Source organism: Colius striatus, chromosome 4 (genome assembly GCF_028858725.1).
Source record: "Colius striatus isolate bColStr4 chromosome 4, bColStr4.1.hap1, whole genome shotgun sequence".
NCBI classification, from domain to species: domain Eukaryota; kingdom Metazoa; phylum Chordata; class Aves; order Coliiformes; family Coliidae; genus Colius; species Colius striatus.
The window spans coordinates 57008946-57033272 of NC_084762.1; the positions used below are offsets into that span (position 1 = coordinate 57008946).

Consider the following 24327-nt stretch of genomic DNA (forward strand, 5'->3'; position numbering starts at 1 on the left):
TTTTAGCACGGCCCCTAGCGTCAGGTATCAGAGGGCATGGAGTTTGACAGGTGTAAATTCAGATAATTAAAGCGTTTTACTCAATCATAAAATTATTTAGGCAGGAAAAACCCTCTTAAGATCAAGTCCAACCACTAACTTAACACTGCCAAGCCCACTACTAAACCACGCCACTAAGCACTTATCTACTTGGGATTTTAAATACATCCAGGGATGGGGACTCCACCACTTTCCTGGGCAGTCTGTTCCAGTGCCTGACAACTCTTCTGGGGAAGAATTTTTTCCTAATATCCATTCTAAACCTTCCTTGTCACAATTAGAGACCATTTCCCCTTCTCCTATCACTTGTTACTTGGGAGAAGAGACCAACACCCACCTCGCTACAACCTCCTCTCAGGTGGTTGTAGAGAGTCATAAGGTCTCCTTTCAGCCTCCTTTAGTCTCCAGACTGAAAAAGCACAGTTCCCTCAGCTGCTCCTCATCAGATTTGCTCTCACCAGCTTCATTGCTCTTCTCTGGATACATTGCATGATGACGGTAGAGTGCTTGAAAAAACAGGATACAATAACCAGAGAATTATGCTGTCTAGTCCTTCTGCATAGTTTCTGTGATATAAGGAATGCTTTCAGATCCTGGTTGCTTTTAATTCCTCGTTTCTTCATCTATGTCTGGTTTTTTTATAACCTTTTGCTTTAGTTCCTTTCCTCAGTTAATTTGAGCTCAGGCTTTCCATTTTAGCTTGTATTGTTGGAGTGCACTATCTAAGACTTCATGGCTTTGATTCTTGTTCATGTCCAGGCATATCAATCAGCATCTTGGTTTGCCTTAGCCTATCATCTCCTACACATGCTGAGTCTCTGCTGGGACAAAAATCTTTCTGTCCATATACAGCAATTACAGTTAAGGTGCTCAAGTGGAACTATATGTTAGGTCAGATTTCAATTTTTTTTTCCAGGACAGGATTCTTGTCTTTTTGCTCCAGGGAAATAACTTACCTGCTCCCTTCTTCAGATGTGCAAGAGGAAGAATTTATTTTCATTTAATGAGCAGATTTAGCTTTCTAGTGAAAATGGGCAAACATATATATTTCCTTAGATGCTACAAAGTTTTAGGATGTCAAGAGGGATGATTATATAGGTGTTTAAAATACAAGAAAAATGAGGCACAAAAATCAACCTTTCTTGGTGGTTGAAGTAAAGAGACTTGGTTGTATTTAACAACCTACTGAATAGATTACACAAAGTTCTTCCACTCCCACCAGTAACAACATCCCACAGCTTGCAAAAACACGTTCTGCTTTGCCGCAAGTTTCAGCATTCTGTGAGTTGTGTTAGGAAGGCAACAATGCCTATGTCCACCTTTCCAAACAGGCATTTAGGTTTGATCCACATGGGTATGGCAGTGTTGCAGTTCTGCATTTTTAGGCAAACCACCAGTGATGATAACCACCAGTGATGATAAGTGTGCAAACACACTATGATGCAGGGACTCCCAAGCTGGGGACAGCCTCATCCAATAAACAGTATGGTATGGTGCAATAGTGCATGAATGTACCAGCACAGGCTTGAAACTACTTTCTACATGTATTTGCATAGCGCTACACTTAAGCTTTTTTTTTTTCTCTCCCCGGGAGACTTTTTTATGTCAGGACAAAGTCTTGGGTGTAGCATTCCTACTTTCCAGGACACCAAACCACTGAGCTGCTATGTTTGTAGGAGTCTAATATTGGTTTAATGGAATTATTTCTCTTTGTATAGTCTCTCTAGAAAAATGGCCTAAGCAGTTGATCATTAGCTAAAGAGTTTCTCTTCTGACACTGTCTTCGATGGGGTCAAACAGGGAAGGCACCCACCAAGCTGTGGGCTCTGCTTGGACAACACCAACCCTGAGGTTCTGCTCTGAGGCTGGACCATAAACCACTCAAAACATAAGACCACAGAGCCAGAGAAAACTTCTGAGGGTCTCAGACGTATGTACAGACTTGTTTTAGGGACCAGGCAAGTCCTGGCTACATGATTTCCTTTTGGGGAATTTAGTTGTTGCATTGGTATCATACGTATCATGATACGTATCATTCTTCAGGCTTTCTGACTTCAGAAAATCTTCAGGGACACAGAGGAACCTTCAAGAGGTTGTTTCTTCTGTTGAATCTGTAGAAACTTATAAATTAAACTGGTTGAACACCAATTACTAGTCACCATTATCATAGGACATTGTTTTTTACTGTTTGCTGTAAAAACAACGAAACACACATAAGCATTCTAATCACGTTTAAGATGTTTATCAAATCGCTCCAGTAAAGCCTTCCATATGCTTCCTGGGATTGTTTGGTGGTTGTTTATGAGAGCTTGGACAGCAGTCTTTGTCTGAAAAGAGAAGAGAAAACTTGCCCTTAATGACCTGCTTGTGCAAGGAAGAACAGCATAATCACTGACTTCTTCTCAGAGGTTCAAGAGGTATTTGGAAATCCACACTTAAGATCTACTTCAAGAAAAAAAAAGCTATCTTTCATATTACCTAGTTGTCCTAATGACACTTTCCTTGAAAAAGAAAGGAATAAAAACATCAACTGCAGTTTGGATGGGATGAAATTATAGAGACTCATCAAAGCCAGGCATTACAAAGTCAAAGTAGCTCTTAACACCCGCAAACATTGTGTGATCTCTGTCCCTGAAGGTTTTCATCAAATCTGCTGGATAAGGCCTGACTAACCTTGTCTGATCTCATAGCTAACCTTGCTGTGAGCAGAAATTGGAGTAGGGACCTCCATGTGTCCTTCCCAATGTAATTCCCAATGTATCTCCATCATATACAGCATGCATATAATAGAATTTTTATCTAAATTCTGTTCTTTTTTTTCATGATATTCAAATGCATGTTTGTGAAGAGAATGCATAAAATATTCTGATTTTCTGATAAAATATTTATGAATTCTGGATAAAAAAAATTATCTCCCTTGCTTTTTCCTCATGTATTTAAACTTGAAATAAGGGTAGCTACATACTCCAGTGATCTACCTCGGAATGATGGTAGAATATCACTGGGTATATAAGAAAAAAGTAGCCAAACTTTTCCGGATAGATTCAAGTCCTGACTCCTTTCCAGGGCAGGATCAGATAGAGGTCAGCCAGGCCGCTGCTCATCTCAAACCTCATTTAAGCTCTTGTAGGGTTTTTAACTAATATAAGCCACAGGAGACCTAACTGTATTCCCACTGAAGTGAGTGGTCAAAGGTTTGACTTAGTCAAATAAATCACTGTCATGGGAAATTTCAGTTTCAGTTTTGCAAGCAGACCATTGTTCCTGGAAAATACAAGTATATGGATTTTATGGATATTAAGGACAGTCTTAGCACTAGTGTTGCTTCCAGCCTCTGCTAAAATCAAACTCCACAGCTTGCTGGGGCAGTTCTCTTCTAAAACCTGTCTTTCCGGTTTCACTGCTTTGAAGCCCAGAACAATCTGAAGTAAATCCTTAAAAAAGGGAAAAACAAAAGGGAAAAAAAGGGGGAAAAAACCCCTCCAACCAAAAACCTAGCCTTCTTATATCTTTTGAGGGGCAGTAAAGTATTTTTTATATCATTGATTCCTCACAAGTGTTTTAATCTGTGTATTCCTAGGCCAGAGAAGAATTTTTTCTTTTTGCATGAAGCCCTCCTTTCATCTTCTATAAAAAGTATTTTTTAAAGTGCATTTTCTGTACAGAGTATTTTGAAAAATGCCTAAACACTGGTTCTATAAATATTTTTATGCACCTGGGCACCACTGATTTCACCAAGCTCTAGGTACCAAAAATATTTGTATATTTTGGATTAACTTTTTTTTAACATTTTGTTTTGACAACATGGCTGAAGCTCTTGTGAAACTTTGTTTCCAGAGCCCTACACTATTTAGAGAAGATTCTCAAAGGTATTTGTTATATATTAAATTTATTTTCCTAGTTACTGAACACTGAACTTAAAATACATAGTTTATATGATTATCAAAGTTATCAAAGTTATCAAAGGCATGGGAGAAACAAAGTTAGCATTCCAAGAAGGCAGAGCTTTCATATTCTGAAAGGATGAGGGCATCCCAATCAACTATTACTACATCAATACCTACTTTTAGATATCCATACTTTAAATAATCCTGCAGCTTAACTGTCCATTGCTTTAACAGACTAGTAAAAGTGTATTCACCTTTACCCAAGCATCAAAAAAACCCCTAGTTTCAAATGCATATGTAATAGAGGGCAAAGCATGTAATTCAATATTGCAAGGAGAGCTAACTTACCTTTTCAACTAATTCTTCTGCAGTTATATTGGGATCATAAGGGATTGGCTCCCCGATGTATGTGCGAAATTTAACTGGAAGTCCTCCGTATGGAGGCAGAAATGGCAATCGAGTACTTTCATACAACTGTCTAAAAAATCCTGGAATAGTTGATAGGAGGTAAAAGTGAGATTATAGTAAAAAAAACCCATAATCCAAACTTGAAATGTTTAATACAGAAGACTTCTTAAAAATCCATGCTTTACCTGATAGTCCAGAAGAAAATGTAGGATTTAGGTAACTGTCCAGCAAAACAAAGCTCAATAGACTTAAGAGATCCCCAAGATAAGACTGCCTTAAAGAAGCAAATCATACAGCACAAACCAGTTATACACAAGCTGTTTCCATATTTGAGATACCTTTGACCCACAACAAGCATGTTAAGAGACTGAAAAGGAAAATCTGAGAGAAAAGTGAAAGAAATCTGAGAGAAAAGTGGAGAAAACATTCCAAATACTTAAAATACATTTTAAAGTTCTTACTTCTTTCTTTCAACATCCTATATCCTTCCCGGATATTTTGAGTATACATTGGAATGATGGGCTAAGGAATCACAAAAAAACCAAAAAGGTGGAAATGTTATACCAGGTTGGAATTTATGTTTTAGTGCCTGCAGAGGATAATTATCAGTCAGTTAAGTAGCAAACAAGGAATATCCTTATAAAAAATAAACTACAGAATAGAAATAAACTTGTTTCTCAGCTCCCACGAACATTGCTGTTTCAGTCACCATCTGTAAGGAAAATTACTGATATTGTATTAGAGGTTTATACTTTTCATTTTTAATTACATTATGAAAGTTCACTGAGATTCTAAAAACATATCTTGGATATTGTGTATTTATTGCAGTATTGCTGATTGAAACAAAATGAAGTTTTGGAGCTTCTCTGTCTAAAGTTTGTATCAGTTGTGGTGAATAGGAAAGTATTCAGTTCATGTCCTCTTGCAGAAAGCAAGGAGACATCCACGTCTGGCTCATCTCATCTGCTTCTCAAAGTACAGTCTCTCTGAAGCAGTAATGTTTGGATAATACTGGAAAAAACTTTGGCAGATTCCTCAGACAAATAAGGCAACTGTATGTCCTCATTGACCTGGACTACATGCCTTCTGGCGGGCAGATCCTTAGGCAGTAACAGAACAAGTTCACTTCATTATTGGGACTAAAGAAAAAGACACTTGAGATACGTGAACTTGAAACTATCATCTCTTATAGCTTGAGGTGAGATTTCATAGTTTGCAGACAAACTAACAGCAATTGTATCCATACATACAATGACTTGTTTCCCTTCTAGTGTTCCTTTTCATTTGAAACCACTATTTCGAGCATATTGTTGGAATTACTAGTCCAGAACATAATGAAATAACACCTTTATGCTGTTAGGAATGACTACCACAGAACAGAAACACCAGGATGAATAAATTAAAAAAAAAAAAAAAAAGGCAAGAAAAAGACCTAACCACAGCCTAAAAAAAGAATTCAAGGTGATGGAAACTATTTAAAGGGAAAAAAAAAAACCCTGACAAGTAACAAAAAGATCAAACAGACATAAAGTTGTAATATTAAAACCTTCAGAATAAGAAATTAAGGGAAATTACTAGAAAGAAACCCTTAAAATAATGAGTAACATCTTTTAAAAGCATATAACCACTGGAAAGTAAAAATATACCACTTAGCTTCAGCTATTGTTTGAATGCTGTATCTCTAACATTTAAATCTTTGAAACCCGCCTATCATACAGACAAAGCACTTTCAATTTTAAGGATAGAGCAAGAGAAATATACTTTAGGCAATAAAGAAATCTGGCAACTACAAAAGTTTCTCCCATACAATGATCAGCCAACAAAGGACAAAGTGTGTAGCAGTGTTCAGTCTCTAAGTTGATAAAAATGGGTGCACACATAAAAGCTTGTGTCTGTAAAGCAACACAACCAGATCTGCAGTAATTTAGATTTACATTTTCTTTGCTGGAACTGAGCTGGATCACATCCAGCCAGCTTGAAGATAACAGAATCACAGAATAGTTGAGGTTGAAGACTTCTGGAGATCACCTAGTCCAAATCTCTTGCACATACAGAAGAATTTTATAAACCATAGTCCTTGATTATCTTTTTCCTACCTAGACTTTAACCAATTTTTCGGCAGAGATAAAATGCAGGGATCATCAGAAATGATATTTCTTCCCCATTAGCCTATCAACTCCAGCCATAGGCAAAGGGAGCTCAGGCCCATGGCGCAGATAAATTTGAATGAGATACACATATGCCTGTGAAATTCATTGAGCCATAACATTAAATTGTTAACTCTATCCTTCTCTGACCCACAGTAAGTGGAGTAGTTATATAAGACAAAGTGGAAACTGAATGTGGAAACCTGTAGGCAAGCACTAAGGCTGAAACTGTTCTTTACTTTTCTTCAGCTTTTCCCGTGGAAGAACTATTGAACTTCTGTACTATTATAAGAAACCTGGGAATGTCTAGTCATGGATAAAGTTGGTTCTGTCTTGAAATCCCCATTCAGGTAACTTGTGGCAAGTTATGAACCACCATGCAGTTATTTTGAATACTGTAAAGTATGTATGGTTCGTTGGTGATGGCTACCTTGTATGTAGAATAAATTGAAAAAAGGCACTTACAGTTGTACCTTGCCTTCACCCCAGATCCAAATAGATATTAACAAAACATATATGAATTGCTACACTATAGTGCAAGTTCTGATAGTTTAGACAGGTCTACCCTCTGTCTTCAGTCAACCTACAAGACTGGCTTGGCCAGTACTGAAAAAGATGCAGCAAGAACAAACAGAAACAAATAAACTCCAAATTGTCAAAAGATGGAATGTGGTTACTGCTATGGGCCTAACCTCTATAAGAAATTGTATATAAGGTTAATATTCCCCCCTCTAGTGTTAAATGCACAGCACCTCTTTATTTAATCATTTTGTTATCTGTATCTGATAACAGATTTCCAGAGAAAAATCAAAGATGTACAAAATTCAGTGGAGCCTGCAAGCTAATTACTGCCAGAAACAGTCAGAATTCTTGATCATAAAAAAACCCCAAAACTGGATGAGTGCAATATTAAGTGATACAAGAGCCAGTATCAGTGTAAAAAAGAGCTTAAGCTCATAGGTGACAAAGGAGAAAATACTCTCTCTGCCCTCCACATAACAGATAACCCTACAGAGTGTCTGTCTTACCAAATTTGTTATACAAATGACCACAAGAACCTTTCACACTACAAGAACCTTATCCTCAATGAATACCCAATTAATTAAATAAAAAACCCACAAACCTTGTCAATAGAAGAAGCTAGCAATTTTAGGTACTACTATTCAGCTATTTCCACATGCTTCTAAATTTTGGAAAATAAAGAGGATTAAGAGGATTGCTAGCAAGGATTTTTGTGATGTGTTTTGATCAGGGTGGCACTCTATGTTAAGGACACTCGGAGTTTTTAAATTCAATTTTTATTTTAAAAAACTGAACTTATAACATTGTCGAATTACATTATAAAGGTCCAAGGGAAGTAAAAACATCCAGCAAAATGAACATTGTTCAAATGTTTGAAGTAGCTTGAAAGACAGATATGAAAGCAAAATGATTAGAGATCACTGAAGTTGTTAAAAGTGAAACCTCTTTCTGACTGTTGAACTGTATTGTTAAATGAATATGGAAGACTATAAGGGAATTCAGAATGTCCACATGAATTTGACTGGGTTTATCCTATTCACATTCTAATATTTTCCTCGTAGTGGTGGTGTACAGGGCTACACAATACATGAAGTTCTGTGACTTCATTTACTAATCTGTGCTTTTGAGAAAAAGGACAGGAGAGGGAACAGAAACACATAAAACGTGACTTTTAAAAAGGCAAAGAAAGAAGTGGATATAGGACTCCCAGCCTAAAATGACTCTGTCCATTGGATAAATGTCCTTATATTTATTCTAGTGTTTGGTTATCTCCCTACAAGATTTCAGAGACAGATAAAACTACAAAGACGTTAACCCAAAGCATGCATTTTGCAATCCTAGGTACTCTGTGCTAGGAGCTAAGGCACAAGAGACCAAAGCAAAGTTTAAGAACCAACAAATTGCATGGGATGAGAAAGAGATGTAAGTACACAAAAAACCTGAAGGGCATGGTAAGAATTTCAGGTTTTGTGGGAAGGACTCAACTGCCTGTACAGATTATCAGACAGAAAAGGATTAGATTTGTGTGGAAAACCAAAGAGCACTACAAATTATGACATAGTCATAAGAATATAAAGAAAAAAGATGGTTGTGCAATTCATGACAAAGCAGCAGAAAGCTCATGGCAGAACAGATGAAGCCTTGTTGTGTACCAGTATTGTCAGACACAAAGAATGCTAGGTATGCCAAGTTTAAATTAAGACAGAAAACTTGTCTCTAGTGGGGATGATAATAAGAAGTGGCACTTAGAAAAACCACAGGGTTACTGCTCTTTCAGCTCTATGCCATCCCAAATAAAAGTATTTCCCAGAGACTGTATCAACAAACAGTCTCACATGTGGAATTAAATGGAAGAAGTCAGAGTCAGTGGTACAAGTTTGTATTGACAGATCATCATCCATATGGAAAATATAACTGAAACTGTGGCCGCTTGTAGATTAGAGGAATGCAAGATAATAGAAGCATTATTCTAGAGGATGCTGAGAGTATGATATCAACACTGAACACATTTCAGTGCTCTTGTTTTTATGTAGAACTAATTCTTGTCTGCTACTATTGACTGAATTCTCATTTACAACTGGACAGTATTGGGTTCCATTTCTGGTTTAGTTTCAGCCAAAAGGAATGCAGCTCAGGTATTCTAACACTCTCCACGCTGTGAAGGTAACCATGGTAAGTGAGGGAGATGCAAAAACTTCTTCAGAAGTGCACACATAATTCAAACTCAGACACTGATGTAGATAGACCTTGTGTTACTCAATGCAATCTTTCACAAACATGAAGAAAAGTAAGGGTAAGAAGAAAATCCTGGACTCTCTCAGAACACACGAGAAGAAAGAATCAAGATAACACATTAAAGAGCCATATGAAAACGAATGAGTATGTAGAACTAAGAAAAAGACACTAAGTCTGTCTAGTAAGATGAGGAAAAAAGAATGAAACCTTATGCAATATGGAGAAGAACTACAGGGAAGATTCCTGAAATAAAGTCAAGGAACAGGATGCCTGCACGATGGAACAGTGGACATGGAGCTGCAGAGATGGATACCTTGCAGCAGTCAAGAAAAGGCTATACAGCTTCATAAAACCCTTGCTCTCTACAGATTAATGGGAAAAGAAATCTTACTCATGAACCTCTTCTCTGGAAGAGAAGATTTTCCAACAGACACTCCCAAACTGCATTCTGTAATGAAGCATGTATGCAATAAGCATAAACTGGGATTGGTAATACTCACCACTTTTGCATCTAGAGCAACCTGAGCAAAGCCTTTTCGTTTTCCCCACACGAGTTGATAACTCTCATCACTAAATAGTGCTTCTCTAACTCCACCTGGTGAGATGGACACCAAGTATCCATTCTTCAGTGCAACAAGACACTTTTCCCTTGAACCTGGCATAACACCTGTCACTTCCAATAATAACCTAAGTCCTGCAATAAATAAGAAGCAAATACACATTATTACAACAAATATATCACAAATATTGCTTGCATGTGAAACAAAATCACAGCTAAATGAAAATCTAATAGCTATATACTTAGCCTAAGGCAAATTTGTATAAGGGAAGTATAACACTGACAGAGTAAATATTGGCAAAATGACAAATACGTGGCAGTGTTTTTGCCCAAATGTTATGATGATGAACCAGCTCATTAGAAGCATTTCAATAAACTAATGCCTCCACATGTTATTTTCCACTACTATAAAAACACCAGACATGCAACTGAAACTTCTGCATCACAGCTAGGAATGTGAAAATAAACATCTATTCCTTCCTCTTGCTTTCAAAATATTTTAATACAGAAAAAAATCATTCTTAGTGCAATAAAGATTACTACAAAAATAAAGGCTTGACAAATAACTAATTTGATTATTATATTAAAATGTGATGTGATCATAAATATTGAGGGTTTGAGTAGCTAAATTGATTATTTTGTGGTTAAATTACAAACTATGTGGATCAAATAGGACTCTTTAAGATGTATGAAATTATCAAGGCAGTTTCAGCATTGCATGAACAGTTCATTGAACCCCCTTCCTTTGTTCCCAAAACTGGTATTTCTCCAAAATACAGATTGCGAACCAAAGGAGCACTCTGTTTCTTACATTATCTTCACATTTTAACTCCAACAGTCTGGAACTCCCATACAGAGCTTCAGCAAATAAGACTTTCTAATGGTATGGTTTGAAAATAAATTGTTTTATTAATAAATATAAACAACTACTATGGACTGCCAGAACTGGTGTCTAGCACTGCAACTTTGACAAAGGTCTACAGCACAAACTTAGGAACACAGTGGAAAACAGAGTGAATTATATTAAATCTTATTCAAGGCATCGTGTCTGATAGATCTTTCTGTCAAAGACAGGCATGTATCTTTTTGTGAACTCATATGTACTCCTGCTCTATCCTGCAGCCAGAAATGCCATATCCTTATTGAGTCAACAGGTACTTCCTTTGCTTGACTTCAGAACTTCTGCATGTTAAGCATTATGGTGTGTCACATGAACATACTATCATTTCTTATTACCCTTTCCCAGGTAAAATAGAATTTAATATCCCTCAGTCATGCAAAATTTCTGTCCCATGTACTAGCTCTTCAAACAGATCCATCCTTGTGCTTTTTTTATATCTTTATTACTTTTCAGCTCTCCTGAGATGGGGAGACCAGAATTCCACACCATATGTGGGCACCATATGCATTTTGAGTACATAATGGCATTTTCTCTTTCTTCTTTTTCATTATAGGCCTAAAATTCTGTTTGCCTTTTAGTGATTACTGAGACTTAAACTGACGTATTTCTAGGTAATCTAGAAAATGTAAAGCCTGATTCCATGTTTATGTGTCTAAACTTGTTTTTTCTTTCCTTCTGCACTGCATTATAACTGAGTTTCACCTGCCATTTAATCAGCCAATGATTCAGTATTGGTAGATATTCTCCGTGTGGACTTTTATTGCCTTGAAAAAAAAAGCCCAGTAAAGCTTTGTCACTTCACTACTCATCTAGATTATGCTTATTTTGAACAATATAGGTGCCAGCACTGATCTTCAACGGTATATCTAGTGAATTCTGCTTCTCTGTGAAAATGAGCTACTTATTTCTGCCCCATATTTCCTATCTTTTAACCAGTTATTCATTCCCAAGAAGACTTCTCCCACAACTACAATTAATCCTACAGACTGAGGTTCAGCATATGCTCATGAGCACTCTTTAAAGAACTCATCTGTGAAGTGCAACATCTACAAAAAGCAGGTAAGTATGGTAGAGTAAAAGACGGCTAGGGAGAAGTTTCACTCTACGACTTTTAGCCACACTTTTAACTAATGTAGCACATGGGAATAGGTCTAGTCTCTATTATATGTGATCTTTTTTTACCAGATGCCTTTTTGGTAGCCTTTCTATAGGTTGACAATGTATTTGTCACCTTCTGTTCCTCTAGCATCAGAGTAATTCAAGTAATATATTATGCACACATCAGTAGTCCAGGTATTGCAAAGCTGAGAGCATTTATTGGTTCTGACAATAGTTTACTATACATTTGTAATAAAAATCTGATACAGACACTTGAGTTTTAAAGAGTGCCCTCTCATTTATCAACTAAAAAAGATATCTCCTTTGCAATATTCTGCTATGCTTTATCTTCCTTTGAGGGCCTCTTAAAATCCAATCATCTCTTAATGACTTCATGTCTCTAATGTGTTTAGTATTATATAGTATTTACTAAGTATGCCTTTAGTGAATTCATCCTCATCATCTTTCTAGGGATGCCTTAATATGTTCTTGCATCAAACCTGCTTGAGTTTATGCTCTTTGTTTCCAGTATTTGGACACAACTGAAGAACGTCTATCTACTTTTGAATAGCCTCCTTTAATTATTATAATAATTTTTAATATAAGTGGTGTAAAGGTGCTTTCAAATAATCTCCCTGCTAATCCTTCTGGATGTTCCTTCTTTATATGCCTTGTTTTTCTAAAACCGAATAAGGTTTCCTTTCCTGTATCTCCTCTCTTTCATAATAGAATTCTTTGTTTCTTTCTCAGTCTACACTGTGTTGAATATATTGTGGTGATCAGTATTACAGAGCTCTCTTTTTTTAACACTGAAATGTTCAAAGAAGTTGTGTATGCTGCTGCAGGCTTTGATCAAAAGATAGATTTAATGTCACACCCCGTTGCAATGGCTACCCAGTGTAAACGGCAAATATGTAATTGATATTCTGCCATTTCCTGGGCTGTTCTGCACTCATAGCCCATTGCTGACCAGCCAGCACTACGTCAATAATACAGCCCTACCCTGTACTTTCTACTGACACATGATATTTCATCCCAAATATATGTAATGTTTATTTGTTGACTTTGGAGGGTCTAAACAGTATTTTTATGATCTTTCACTTAAAAGACAGGATATTCTACCCTGTTTGCCCTTCTGCATCTACCAAGTCTTTTGAGTTTAAAAGACTAAAAGTAGTGTTTTAGCTTAAAAGCTCTATTGAAAATGTAATAAATGTAAATTTCACCAAAACAGGCAACAGCAGCTTGTGTAATCTAGAATGCTTAAATACAACAGAAAACATTCTTACCTGGTAAACGAAAGACAAAATGATCGGCTACTGACAGACAAATTCTTTTCTTCCAGAGAAACAGCCTAGACAAAAAGTAAAGGCAGTCTATAGGAATAGCCCCATGGTAATACACAAGAATGCCTGGTCCTTCTGGTAGATTTTCCACACCATGAAGCTCATAACCTGTTTGGGATGGAAAGCAATACACTGGCAATGATAGCTGTAAATAATTTGGCAATTTAAAGAAAACTGTTTACTGTCCTTTGTTAAATGACTTTCAGACAGTTGTGAAAGCCTCTGCAGTAGCTTTTAAAAGAATTAAGTTCTGGATAGAACTTTTGGTCAATAGCAAAGAAAAAGCCCCTCAAACACCACAGGCTATTGGTGGACTAATCTTTTGGTCAGTTTAATCACTAGATCAGACTTGAAAGTGACATTTTCCCCAGTGACAGGACTAGATTATTTATTCCCCATTAGGAACTTTGTCCAGTCCAAAGTGTAAGAACGAAGTAGGGAAAAAAAATTACTGTACTATTGTGAAACCGCTTTGTTTGCAGAATGAGAAGGAAACAAGATGCTTTCCTGAAATATAGAAGTATGAATCTTCATTCTGTGTCAGGCAGAATGAAAAGTCTGGGATTTTACACAATCAAAAGTTTCTCTGGTTGAGATGTTTATGTCTAAACCAGAATCTGTAAGAATGCCAAAGACAGGTTCTCTCCACGAGAGTTAAAAGTATTCACTTAACAATGGAAGCGAATTTCCTCACAGAAATAGACTTCTTTAAATCTCTCTTCTGACTCATCCTGCATTTGATTTAGATTTTATGTGGAGCCTGAGTTAGGAGGCTAATGCAAAGGCTTGGGAAAGCCACAGCCTCTACCAACTAAGAGCTCAATTCCACCTTGTCTGCATTCATCTGCACCCCCGTTGCAGCTCCTACCATGATTTGTTCAGGGAGGACAACGCAGCAGGCAGAGTCCTAGGAAGGGGTGCAGAAAGCTTCATACTGCAGGATGTTCAAAGATAGCAATATCAATAACAACCCATTATTCTTCATCCTTAGGGCAGCAAAGTTAAGTCTTGCTGATAGCCTTAAACCACATCTGTGGGAAGAGCAAGAGCCTAGCATGCAGCTGAGGAATCTCCTAGGAAGCAGGGTGTATTGAATTCACCCTATATAAACTAATTTCTTCCTTTCGTTACGCTTAGCCTCTATTACAATCAGTATCTGAGACAAACTTTTGGGTTAAATGCCATACATATATAAGAAATGTCATTTCTTGGCGTCCACTTGGAAGAAATTAAAAAAAACCCAAACTTAAAACTTATATGTATTTACTATTTATTATAATTCAGAGCTTCATACAAGTCATGTCATACTTACCATGCCACACTCTTGCATATGTATCCCAAAAGCTTGCCATAATTCTCCTTGCACTATCCCAAACATCACTCAAGGGATCTGCTTTTACCTCACTGTTCCTCTGATATATTAAAAGAAAAACATTATTAAGGTAAATGAACAAGAGGATTAAAAAAGGAACTAAAAAAGCCACTAATATTGCACTTATTGCCAGTGAGACGATGACCACATAAACAGAGTATTTCTTCAGGTACTCCACAATAGTCCATTCTTCCAGTACATAGGCAAGGCAGCTTAGGTTGGTCATGGGTACCTGTCCTGAAGCCCAGAATTCTTTTCTGCCTATCATGTCCTGCATGGAGGAGAAAAAAAAAAAAAAAGCACTTTAATGTCTATCATCATGGAAGTCTCCCATTTCACGAAAAAAGTTTTCTGTAGATATACCTGATGCCTATTTTGGTATAGCACAGAGTCAAGCATCTTGTCTCACTCACATCCATAGCTGCTAGCAATTGCCATTAACTACTGTCTGTAAAGTATGATGAGATTGTCCTATGTATTACTGATCTTTTTTTTATACCGTCAGATAAAGGGATGTGGGCTAGAAACACAAGGAAGCCTCAAGATTGATGCAACATGCCTGATCAGATGAATTTTCTAAGTATGGCTTTTTAGAAGCTCAAAAGAGGGTATCACAGAATCACAGAAATGCAGGGGGTCCAACCCCACTGCAGAAGCAGGTCCACCTAGATCAGGTCGCATAGGAACGTGTCCAGGTGGATCTTGAAGCCCTCCAAGAGAGGAGACTCTACATCCTCCCTGGGGTTTTTTCTTATGTTTAAATGGAACTTTTTGTGTTCCAGCTTCATCCCATTACCCCTTGTCCTGTTGCTAGATACAACAGAAAAAAGGGATGTCCCAACCTCCTGACACCTACCATTTAGATATTTGTAAATGTTAATGAGATCCCCCCTCAGTCTCCTCTTTTCTAGACTAAACAGCCCCAGCTCCCACAGCCTTTCCTCATAAGGAAGATGCTTCAGTCCCCTGAGCATCTTGATGGCCCTGTGCTGGGCTCTCTCCAGAAGTTCTCTGTCCCTCTTTGCACTGGGGAGCCCAGAACTGGACACAGGACTCCAGATGAGGCCTCATCAAGGCAGAGTTGAGGGGGAGCAGGAGTTCCCTCAACCTGCTGGCCACACTCTTCTTGATGCATCCCAGGATGCTGTTGGCCTTCTTGACCACGAGGGCACATTGCTGGCTCATGTTCAGTTTATTATCAACCAGGATTCCCAGGTCTCTCTGTGAAGAGCTGCTCTCCAGTAGGTGATCTGAAGCCTATACTGGTGCAAGAAGTTGTTTCTCCTGAGGTGCAGGCCTCTGCACTTGTCCTTGTTGAACCTCATGAGGTTCCTCTCTGCCCAACTCTCAAGCTGACTGAGATCCCACTGAATGGCAGCACAGCCTTCTGGGGAATCAGCCAGTCCTCCCAGTTTGGTGTCATCAGCCAACTTGCTAAGGGTACACTCTGTCCCCTCATCCAGGTAATTGGTGAAGATGTTGAACCGGACTGGCCTCAGAACTGATCCCTGTGGAACCACAGGCCTCCAACTTGACTGAGCTCTGGGTTCTGTCATTCAGACAGTTCTCAATTCACCTCACTGTTCACTCATCCAAGCCACACTGCCTGAGCTTTCCTATAACGATGTAATGGAAGACGATGTCAAAAGCCTTGTTGAACTTTCCAGACAGCTATGCTCTCATAGAAGGTAGTCAGGTTGGTCAAGCAGGATTTCCCCTTGGTGAATTCATGTTGACTTCCCATACAATCTTCTTTTCCTTCATGTGTTTAGAGATGACAGCTGGGATGAGCTGTTCCATCACCTTTCCAGGGATGGAGATGAGGCTGACTGGCCTGTAGTTTCCTGGGTCCGCCTCGCCCTTTTTGAAGACTGGAGTGACACTGGCCTTTCTCCAGTCCTGAGGCATCTCACCTGTGCCTCAAAATGATGGAGAATGGCTTAGCAAAAACATCAGCCAACTCCCTCAGCACTCGTGGGTGCATCCCATCAGGATCCACGGATTTGTGGATGTCCACTTTGCTTAATAGATCCCTAATGTAATTCTACTCAAACAAGGGGAGGTTTTCCTTTCTCCAGACTTTCTATTTTCCAGTGATTTGGCTTCCTGAGGACCAGCCTTAGCAATAAAGACTTAAGCAAATAAGACATTCAGTAGCTCCACTTTCTCTGCATCCTCTGTCACCAAGGCACCCACCTCATTCAGCAGTGGGCTCAAATTCTCCTTAGTCTTCCTTTTGCTGCTGATATACTTGAAGAAGCCCTTCTTCTTGTCCTTTATATTTCTTGCCAGATTTAATTTCAAGAGTGCTTTAGCCTTCCTTTTTACATTCCTGAATACTCTGACAACATTCCTATACTCTTTCTAAGTGACCGAGCCCTTTTCCCACAATTCTTAGACTTCCTTCTTCCATCTGAGTGGTTCCAGAAGCTCCTTCTTCATCCATACAAGCCTCTTATCTGCTTTACCTGATTTCTTTCTCATGGTGATACACGGATCTTGGCTTGGAGGAAGTGGTACTTGAAGATTGACCAGCTTTCTTGGACACCCCTACCTTCTAGAGTCCTAGCTTATTAAATTCTTCCAAGCAGGTCTTTGCAGAGGCCAAAGTAAGCTCTCCTGATGGACAGGGTTGCAGTCCTGCTTGCTGCCCTGCTCCATCCATTCAGGATCTTGAATTCCACCATCTCATGATAACTGTAGCCAAGGTTGCCTCCAGCCTTCCTATCCCCAACCAGCCCTTCTTTATTCATTATCACAAGGTCCAGCACCATACTTCTCCTTGTTGGTTCCTCAACCATCTGTGCGAGGAAGTTGTCATCAACATTCTGCAGGAATCTCCTGAACTATGTGTGCTCAGCTGTGTGGCCTTTGCAGCAAATACCAGGGGGGCTGAAGTCCTCCATGAGAACTAGGGCCTGAGACCTCAGCTGTCTGTGGAAGGCCTGGTTGGTTGACTTCCTCTTCCTGATCAGGTGGACTGTAGTAAACTCTCACCACAGCATCACCCACATTAGCCTGCCTCTTAATTCTCACTTATAAACTTTCATCCCACTGTTCCATCCCTGCCTAGGCTGAGCTCAATACACTCCAGTTGCTCTCTACATAAAGAGTAACTCTATCACCTCTTCTCACTGTCCTGTCTTTTCTCCATCCATGACTGTAGTCGAGTTGGGTGAGCTGTCCCACCATGTCTCTGTAACTGCAATGATAACATGGCCCTGCATTTATACCCACATCTCCAGTTCCTCCTGCTTATTCCCCAGGCTGTGTGTGTTGGTGTACAGGCAACAGAGGGGCTTACTGGAGCACACAGGTTTCCCTGGATGGGTGCAAGAGAATTCTCCACAGTTAAGACACTTGGGGTGGTTGGTTTTCTGACTCTCATCTTGGCATGCAGCTGAGGAGCTGAGGGTAAGTGATAAGTATTTTCAGCAGTGTTACCCAAGAATGGTACTAGAGGTCTGGGCTCTCCCAGTCCTCTGCAAAGAGTCCAGCCTGGGCTTCTGGACCCTCACAGTTTGGCAGCAGGCAGCACCAAGGGATAAAAACAGCATGGTCATCAGCTGAAAAGCCAGCAAGCAAAACAGAGACAGCTCCTCCCCAAGGAAATGCCTGGGACAGTGTTTGATACAGCTGGTAGCACTGGGAAAAGCAGTTCTTTGCCCCTCATCTACACAACCAGGACAACGTACCCTCCTGTCAGCTTTTCTAGCTTTGGCAAAGGCCAAATGCGCACCATTGCCATAGTGATACATCTGCCACATGCAGCTCCCTAGTTAAGTCAGTTCACACAGCTGACTGGCTGTCTGACAGCAGGTAGTGATCTCTCTGGAATGCAAGAGCACTGCAACACCGCTGGCTGATTTTAAGATTCTTGAGCAAGATATTTAAACGGTGCTATCAAGTTTAGTAAATCCATAACTGATTATAGCTTTTATTTATCTCAATCAGGTTACTACTTGTTTAATGAGTTAACTTTTCTGCTCCAACACCAGAACAAGTATCTACAAGAAAGAAATCATAATTGCCAGAGTCTGTTCCAAGATCATGAAATACATCATGTCCAGACTTTTCTGACTTTATGTCTTTAGCCATGTACTTACATTAGCAAACTTGTTATGCACTACTCACTCCACTTCTGTTTTTCTTCTTTGAAGCCCTGGATAGAATATGAGGGGTGTACTGGCATAAAGCACAGCTCTGTTCAGAATTGTGAATGACAGGGAGTACAGCAAACAGCAAAAGCCAAATGCAGCCATGGACAAGCACTAGGCTCTAGCAGGTGGTAAGGCAAGCAAGCACCACAGCGAGCCCTACTGATGAGTAGCTATGAATTTGGTCTTGCACACTCCAGTCAAATCTGTCTTATCTCAAACCCTTCTAAGTCCACACTGGGCGCCAAACAAGACTGTCATGGTTTAACTCCAGTAGGCTGCTGAGCATCACACAGCCACTCACTCACTCACCTCTACAGTGGGACAAGGGAGAGAATCGGAAGAGTAGAAGTTCAATAACTCACGGGTTGAGATAAAGGCAGTTTCATTGGTAGAGCACAAGCTGGAAGGATAGTGAACTAGGAGCTCATAGGAAGCAAGTACTGTATTTAACGACCCTCAGTACAACGTAAACAAACAAAATCAATGTGACAGAGAATGTCACTAGAATTTGTTTAGAATTGTTTATATTCTAATGACTGGTGCCTAAGTTATACGAAGACCTGGGAATTGTCACTGAAAAGAGATTTTATCAATAACATTAAAGAAAGAAAAGGAACAGTCTGCATTATTCAGATCTTAAAATTCTCTGCTTAGAATGTGTTTAAGAAGGACAAAGATACTGTGGTCCTACTCTATGGTAAAGAAGTTATTGTTTAAAGTTGCTAAGAGCAAGGACTACAAAATCCTCAATGCCTGCAAAGCATGCTGTGCTGACAGAGCCCAGGAGAAGGTCATGTTACGGGCTTCCCTCACACTACCGAATCAGAAATACTGAGTAATACTTGGACTAGCTCGATCAGCCTGCAACATCAGGTGAAGAAAGCGAGTGGATTTTGCATCGTTATGTGGGCTTCAGACTGGGAACGCAGACTACTACAGACAGCAGCAAAACTGACTTAAAATTGCATATGAAATGTCCATACTCATAGTAAATGGACCATAATTAACCCCTATATGATATGGATATTAATTTGGATCACTGACAGGAACCTGGTGATCAAGAGATCACATAATCTACCAACATTTTAAGATTAACAAGTACAGGTATCTTTTTGTACCTGAAAAAAACCCAACCCACCTGAAATCTCCTCTGGCCTCTTGATATACATTTTTAGTAACTCTTGAAAGCCTAGGGAAAATCCAGAGGACTTACACTGAATTAAGATTATTCCATAGTCCCCAAACACAAGTAACTGCAGACTCAGCAGCCAGATAAATCACTGGCAAGATTCCTGAAAAGCTGGCATGTGACAAAGGTAACTGATGCCACTCACAACAGTTTTGTGGGAAACAAAAATGCATCTCCATACTTTGAGGAAATCAGAGTTTTAATAGCTTGTGCAGGTGGCATGTACGCACAGTTTTACTAGGGGCTTGACGAAGAGGCAATTTAAGCCACATGTGAGCCCACATGTGAGCTGCTATTCGGAACTCGTCCTTCCACCAGGCCCTGTTCTCACCACCAGCCTTGTCTCCAACACAATCAGTTGGCTCCCTGCTAACAGGATCAGTGTGAAAATGCTGGCACAAGTAAAACGACTCTTGGGAACAGCCCAAGCTTAAAATTGGCCTACAGGGATTATGAAAGTATATTACTGATGCCACTTGACATTTTTATGGAAAAATAAAGCTTTTTAGCATGCAGCACATATGAAATTAATGTCATCAACATGACAAAAAAAAAATCCATCAGTGATGCAATCCCCACCAAATGAGAATTCCATCTATTTCCTACATTATTTAGCATTTCCAGAATTTTCTCCTAATAACAGGACGTTTACACTGATACATGTACAATATCCCACTGATTCCTCTTCCTCCATCCCAATTTCTATGTAACAGAATTTTTTTTTCCTGTCTGTTTAAGGTACTAGTAATACACCTCAGCCTTGCTGGCAGCACAGTTCACCACCACCACCAAGGATTCTGCCTGTTAGAGGTAGAATCCTTGCACTGCACATCCCGCTGTCTCAAGATATTCTGCTTCTGTGCATGCGCCCGGGCCCAGGGTCAAGGAGCTGCAACCCTCACGGACTTTTTGGGATTTTTCAAGACCCTCCTGGACCCTCCAGAACTTTCCAGGACCCTCCAGAGATAGTACTGGGTATGCACCAGCAAGAGGAGTGACTATAAGAACAGGACGAGCGGAGGCACGCTCACTCTTCTCTTTTTTCTCTTCCTCTCACTGGACCGTATGCAGCAGCGGAGCTCTCAGACAAAAGGACTGCTGGGGGTGCTCCACATGGACTCGTGGCGGTGGCTAATGTGCTTTTTTCCTCTCTTTCTCTCTCTCTCTCTCTCTTTTCATTGTGGATTGTTGTGGGTAAAATAGTTGGGCACTTGACTCTGTTTTGAGTCTTAATTCTGTTCCTGAGAATATACGAAACCTGATCACGATAACCTGTTTGATTGGATATCACTCAGGAGTTAAGCCCAGCTGCCCCCAGCCACCCAGAATTGTCTGAGGTTGGTTGGAAAGCAAGGGGGTTTAACTTCTGCTAAATTAAACCCAACAGGGGATTGTGACAGTCTGGAAGACCACTACATTTAACCTTGTTTGCTCACAGAGTACAGCATAAATTAACATCATAACTTACTCACTTCTGATTTTTAGTTCAATGTAGACACCAAAATGCTTTAGAAAGAAATTAAGACATGCAAATGTGCAAAAGTATTTTTTTGTTAAACCCTACAAAACAGCTATTAATGGTACAGATTTAACTGAGGCATATGGAAGTAGTTGTGTACACATGGAGTGAGTTCACTTTATATCAGATAGCTGGGTAATTCAGCTAGCTAATCCAACATCATTCCAGTTGAATTCAAACCGGAGCAAAGAAAGAATAAATCACTGACAGTTAAAACTAGAAGCAGCATGGCTTTTTTCTGGAAGTTGGGTGCTCTAACAGGTTTTAGTTCCTGTTCCCACACTTCAGTTGGGAACAGTTCCAACATGTGCTGAGACCACAAACAAAATTTTGATGCATTCTTTCTATCAAACACCATATAGGAAATTATTACATTCCTATCTGAGTGCCTATTGCAAGGCTATTACTAAAGATGTGCTTGATTATGCACCAGAAGACAATGCAAGAGTGTTACCACATATTTACTTGTAACTGCTCTGGTTTGCCCCAAGTCTCAAAATTGAAGAGATAAATTTCTCTTCTGCATTTATCAAATCTGAGCCAAGAGAAGGTGCCATGTTCTGCAATGCTGAATATTCCCACCAAAAAGGTTAATAAATTGATATAGTGTTTCATAAACAATCATTTTTTTTCAATTGTCTATACTTTCCTCATCTTATCTAGTGACAGACTTGAAGTGCCACTGTTCTGAGTGGTTTCATTGTTCTAGACATCACCACTTGTGTTGACACGCAAGATGTTTGTTTGGGCTCCACCTATAAAGCCTATCGAATTCCAGAGTAATAGCCACAATGTAAAATTACAGGTGATGGCACAGGGAGACAGAACTAATGCCTCCTTACTGAAAGGCAAGTTCCCCTTCCAACAGAAGCCCCCAGAACAACACGTCATTTAGATCCTGAACTCTTGCTGAAGCATCCTTTGTTGGTAAGGATAACCTTAGCAATGCCACAATCCCGGGAAACGGAAATGCGACAACCAAGTGACCTATGGCATCAAAATTAAACCCTGGCAGCTGGCTTTCAGCCATGACTAAAGAGTTAATAATCTTGGCCTTGCTGCTTACAGTTTGCTCTTGGCAGTAGGTTTACCTAAGCATCGTGGGAAGATGAGAATAAAGTAGCCGGAGACTCCTGTACAGTAAATTTGTTGACACCTGCTTTCTTGTGGCAGGCTCCTACTTTCTCTTCTGTCAAACTCAACTGCTGTGTTTCACAGGGCAGTGATATAACAGTTGCAACTCTGTACCTTGCCTTGCAATGTAAATGAAATTCCAGTTTTATGTTTCATGGATTTTTGCTGTGGCAGTTCCATGGAAAATAACAATTTTGCTGGTCTCACAAAGTCACCACCAACTTTACTTGCCTCCACAAATCCACCCAGCTTGTTCACTGCTGTCTTTCTACAGCTTTCCCTAACCTCATGGGCCATCAGCACATCCATCCCAAAACTGAAGGGCATCCCCCTGAGACAGGAACCAGCCGCAATTACAGTGCTCAGTCCCCCAGCTTTCCATGGCTATTCCCTCTTCCGCACGCCCTGAGAGTACCCAACCCGGAGTATGGTTTCTCTTACAGCTTCAGACAATAGGATTCACTGAATCCCACCGGGGTTTGACGATTGTACCGCTGGCGGCGGGCAGGGCCGCCCGGCTCCGCTCCAGCGAGGTGGCGGGTGAGAGCGGGATGACGGTGCGTGAGGCGCGGGATCTCCACCCAGCGGCAGCTTGTACTCACACACAAGCGGAGTGCGGCAAGTGTCCGGCACCCACACTTTATCCCTTTACCTTCATGTGGAAACGCCACTAACGTTTTTCAACGTCACTGCTGCCATAACTCAAGGGTCTTCCTCGATTTCTGGCGTCAGGAGCCCAGAGGAAGGACGGCTCTCGGCCGCAGCGGCCTCCACCGCCCGCGTGACGTCACGGCTGCCCTCCGCCCCGCCCCTGCCCGGCTCGCCAGCCCGGTGCCCCCACCGCCACCGGCCAGGGACTGCAGCGCTGGCCCCTCTCACCTGTCCGCAGTGCCGCGGCCGTAGCAAAGGACCCTGCGGACGGGGCCCGTCCCGGGATAAGCGCGCGGCCGCCCCCGCGCCCGGGCCTGAGGAGGCGGGGCTGGGCCTGGCGGCCTCAGTGGGTTCCGCGCCCACGTCTCCATGTCGAGCTCTGCAACGCTGAAAACTGCGGGACGGGGGAGCAGGTGTCCTCGGCCCCTCCGCGGCACCGCGGGATGGAACCGCCGGTCCTTGTCGCACGGGGACGAGGACAGGGGACGCGCAGAGCCCTCGGAGGCACCGCACCGTCAGCACCTTCTGCCGGCGCTGTCCTCTCTCCGCTGTCCGCGACTCTCCTCAACACTGCTGCGGCTTAGCGGCCGCTCCCGCCCGCCCTGTCGCCCGAGGGTCGGGGCGCCCCTTACCACTCGCTTGTCGGTGCCGGGAGGGAGTTGCCCACGAACAATCTATCCTGGCAAGATTCTTTTTACAGCGTGATGATTACTTACGCCGAAGCAGTTCTATTATAGATAGTTTACATCACATTGATGTCATAACGTCAGAGTTTTAAATTTTCTACTGATGGAATCGACTTAGACTCTAGTATGGATCAAAAATTAAGCACAGCACTTGAAAAACACGGCTTTTGTTGACTTGCTCTCACATTTAATAACAACTCTGTAAGTAGTTTTATTGAGACTGAGTAAATACCACTCTCTGGCACAGAAACACTGGGCTTAAGGGCGCGCTGCTTGCTTCAGTGCGGCTGCCCACCGGCATGGAAATCTGCGGCTTAGCCTCGGGTGGCAAAGCGGGGTTTCCCGTCCAGCTACTTCAAAACCAACAGGCAGTTCAGTCAATCTAACGGGTTAGATGGGATTTAAAGCAGCTGCAGGTAGTGGATTTCACTATTTGCGCGACTTCCCATGCTTCATCGCTGGTTGTAAGGGCAC

The 24327-nt window shown here is 40.8% G+C and overlaps 1 protein-coding gene across 4 annotated transcripts; it reads right to left on the minus strand.

Moving 5' to 3' along the window:
• Positions 1–2256: 2256 nt before the first annotated feature.
• Positions 2257–23469, minus strand: LOC104551682 (transmembrane protein 68). Of its 4 annotated transcripts, none has more exons than XM_061995362.1 (7): positions 23396–23469; positions 14455–14785; positions 13086–13250; positions 9739–9932; positions 4796–4856; positions 4275–4414; positions 2257–2366 (listed from the first exon to the last, which is right to left on the minus strand). In XM_061995362.1, the coding sequence occupies exons 2-7, from the start codon at positions 14780–14782 to the stop codon at positions 2262–2264; spliced, it is 993 nt and encodes a 330-aa protein (XP_061851346.1). In that variant the 5' UTR covers positions 14783–14785; positions 23396–23469; the 3' UTR covers positions 2257–2261. The 4 variants fall into 4 exon arrangements, with proteins under 4 accessions (XP_061851346.1, XP_061851345.1, XP_061851348.1 ...); XM_061995361.1 differs by lacking the exon at positions 23396–23469 and adding an exon at positions 23169–23259; XM_061995364.1 differs by lacking the exon at positions 23396–23469 and adding an exon at positions 22958–23024.
• Positions 23470–24327: the final 858 nt, after the last annotated feature.

What these genes read in the sequence shown, in the direction of transcription:
- LOC104551682 (XM_061995361.1), bottom strand. An exon ending in TTGCTCTAGATGCAAAAGTG is followed by an intron (nt 4,857 to 9,738) that starts GTGAGTATTACC and finishes GTGATTCCTTAG; the next exon opens with CCCATCATTCCAATGTATAC. An exon ending in TAGGATGTTGAAAGAAAGAA is followed by an intron (nt 4,415 to 4,795) that starts GTAAGAACTTTA and finishes CAACTATTCCAG; the next exon opens with GATTTTTTAGACAGTTGTAT.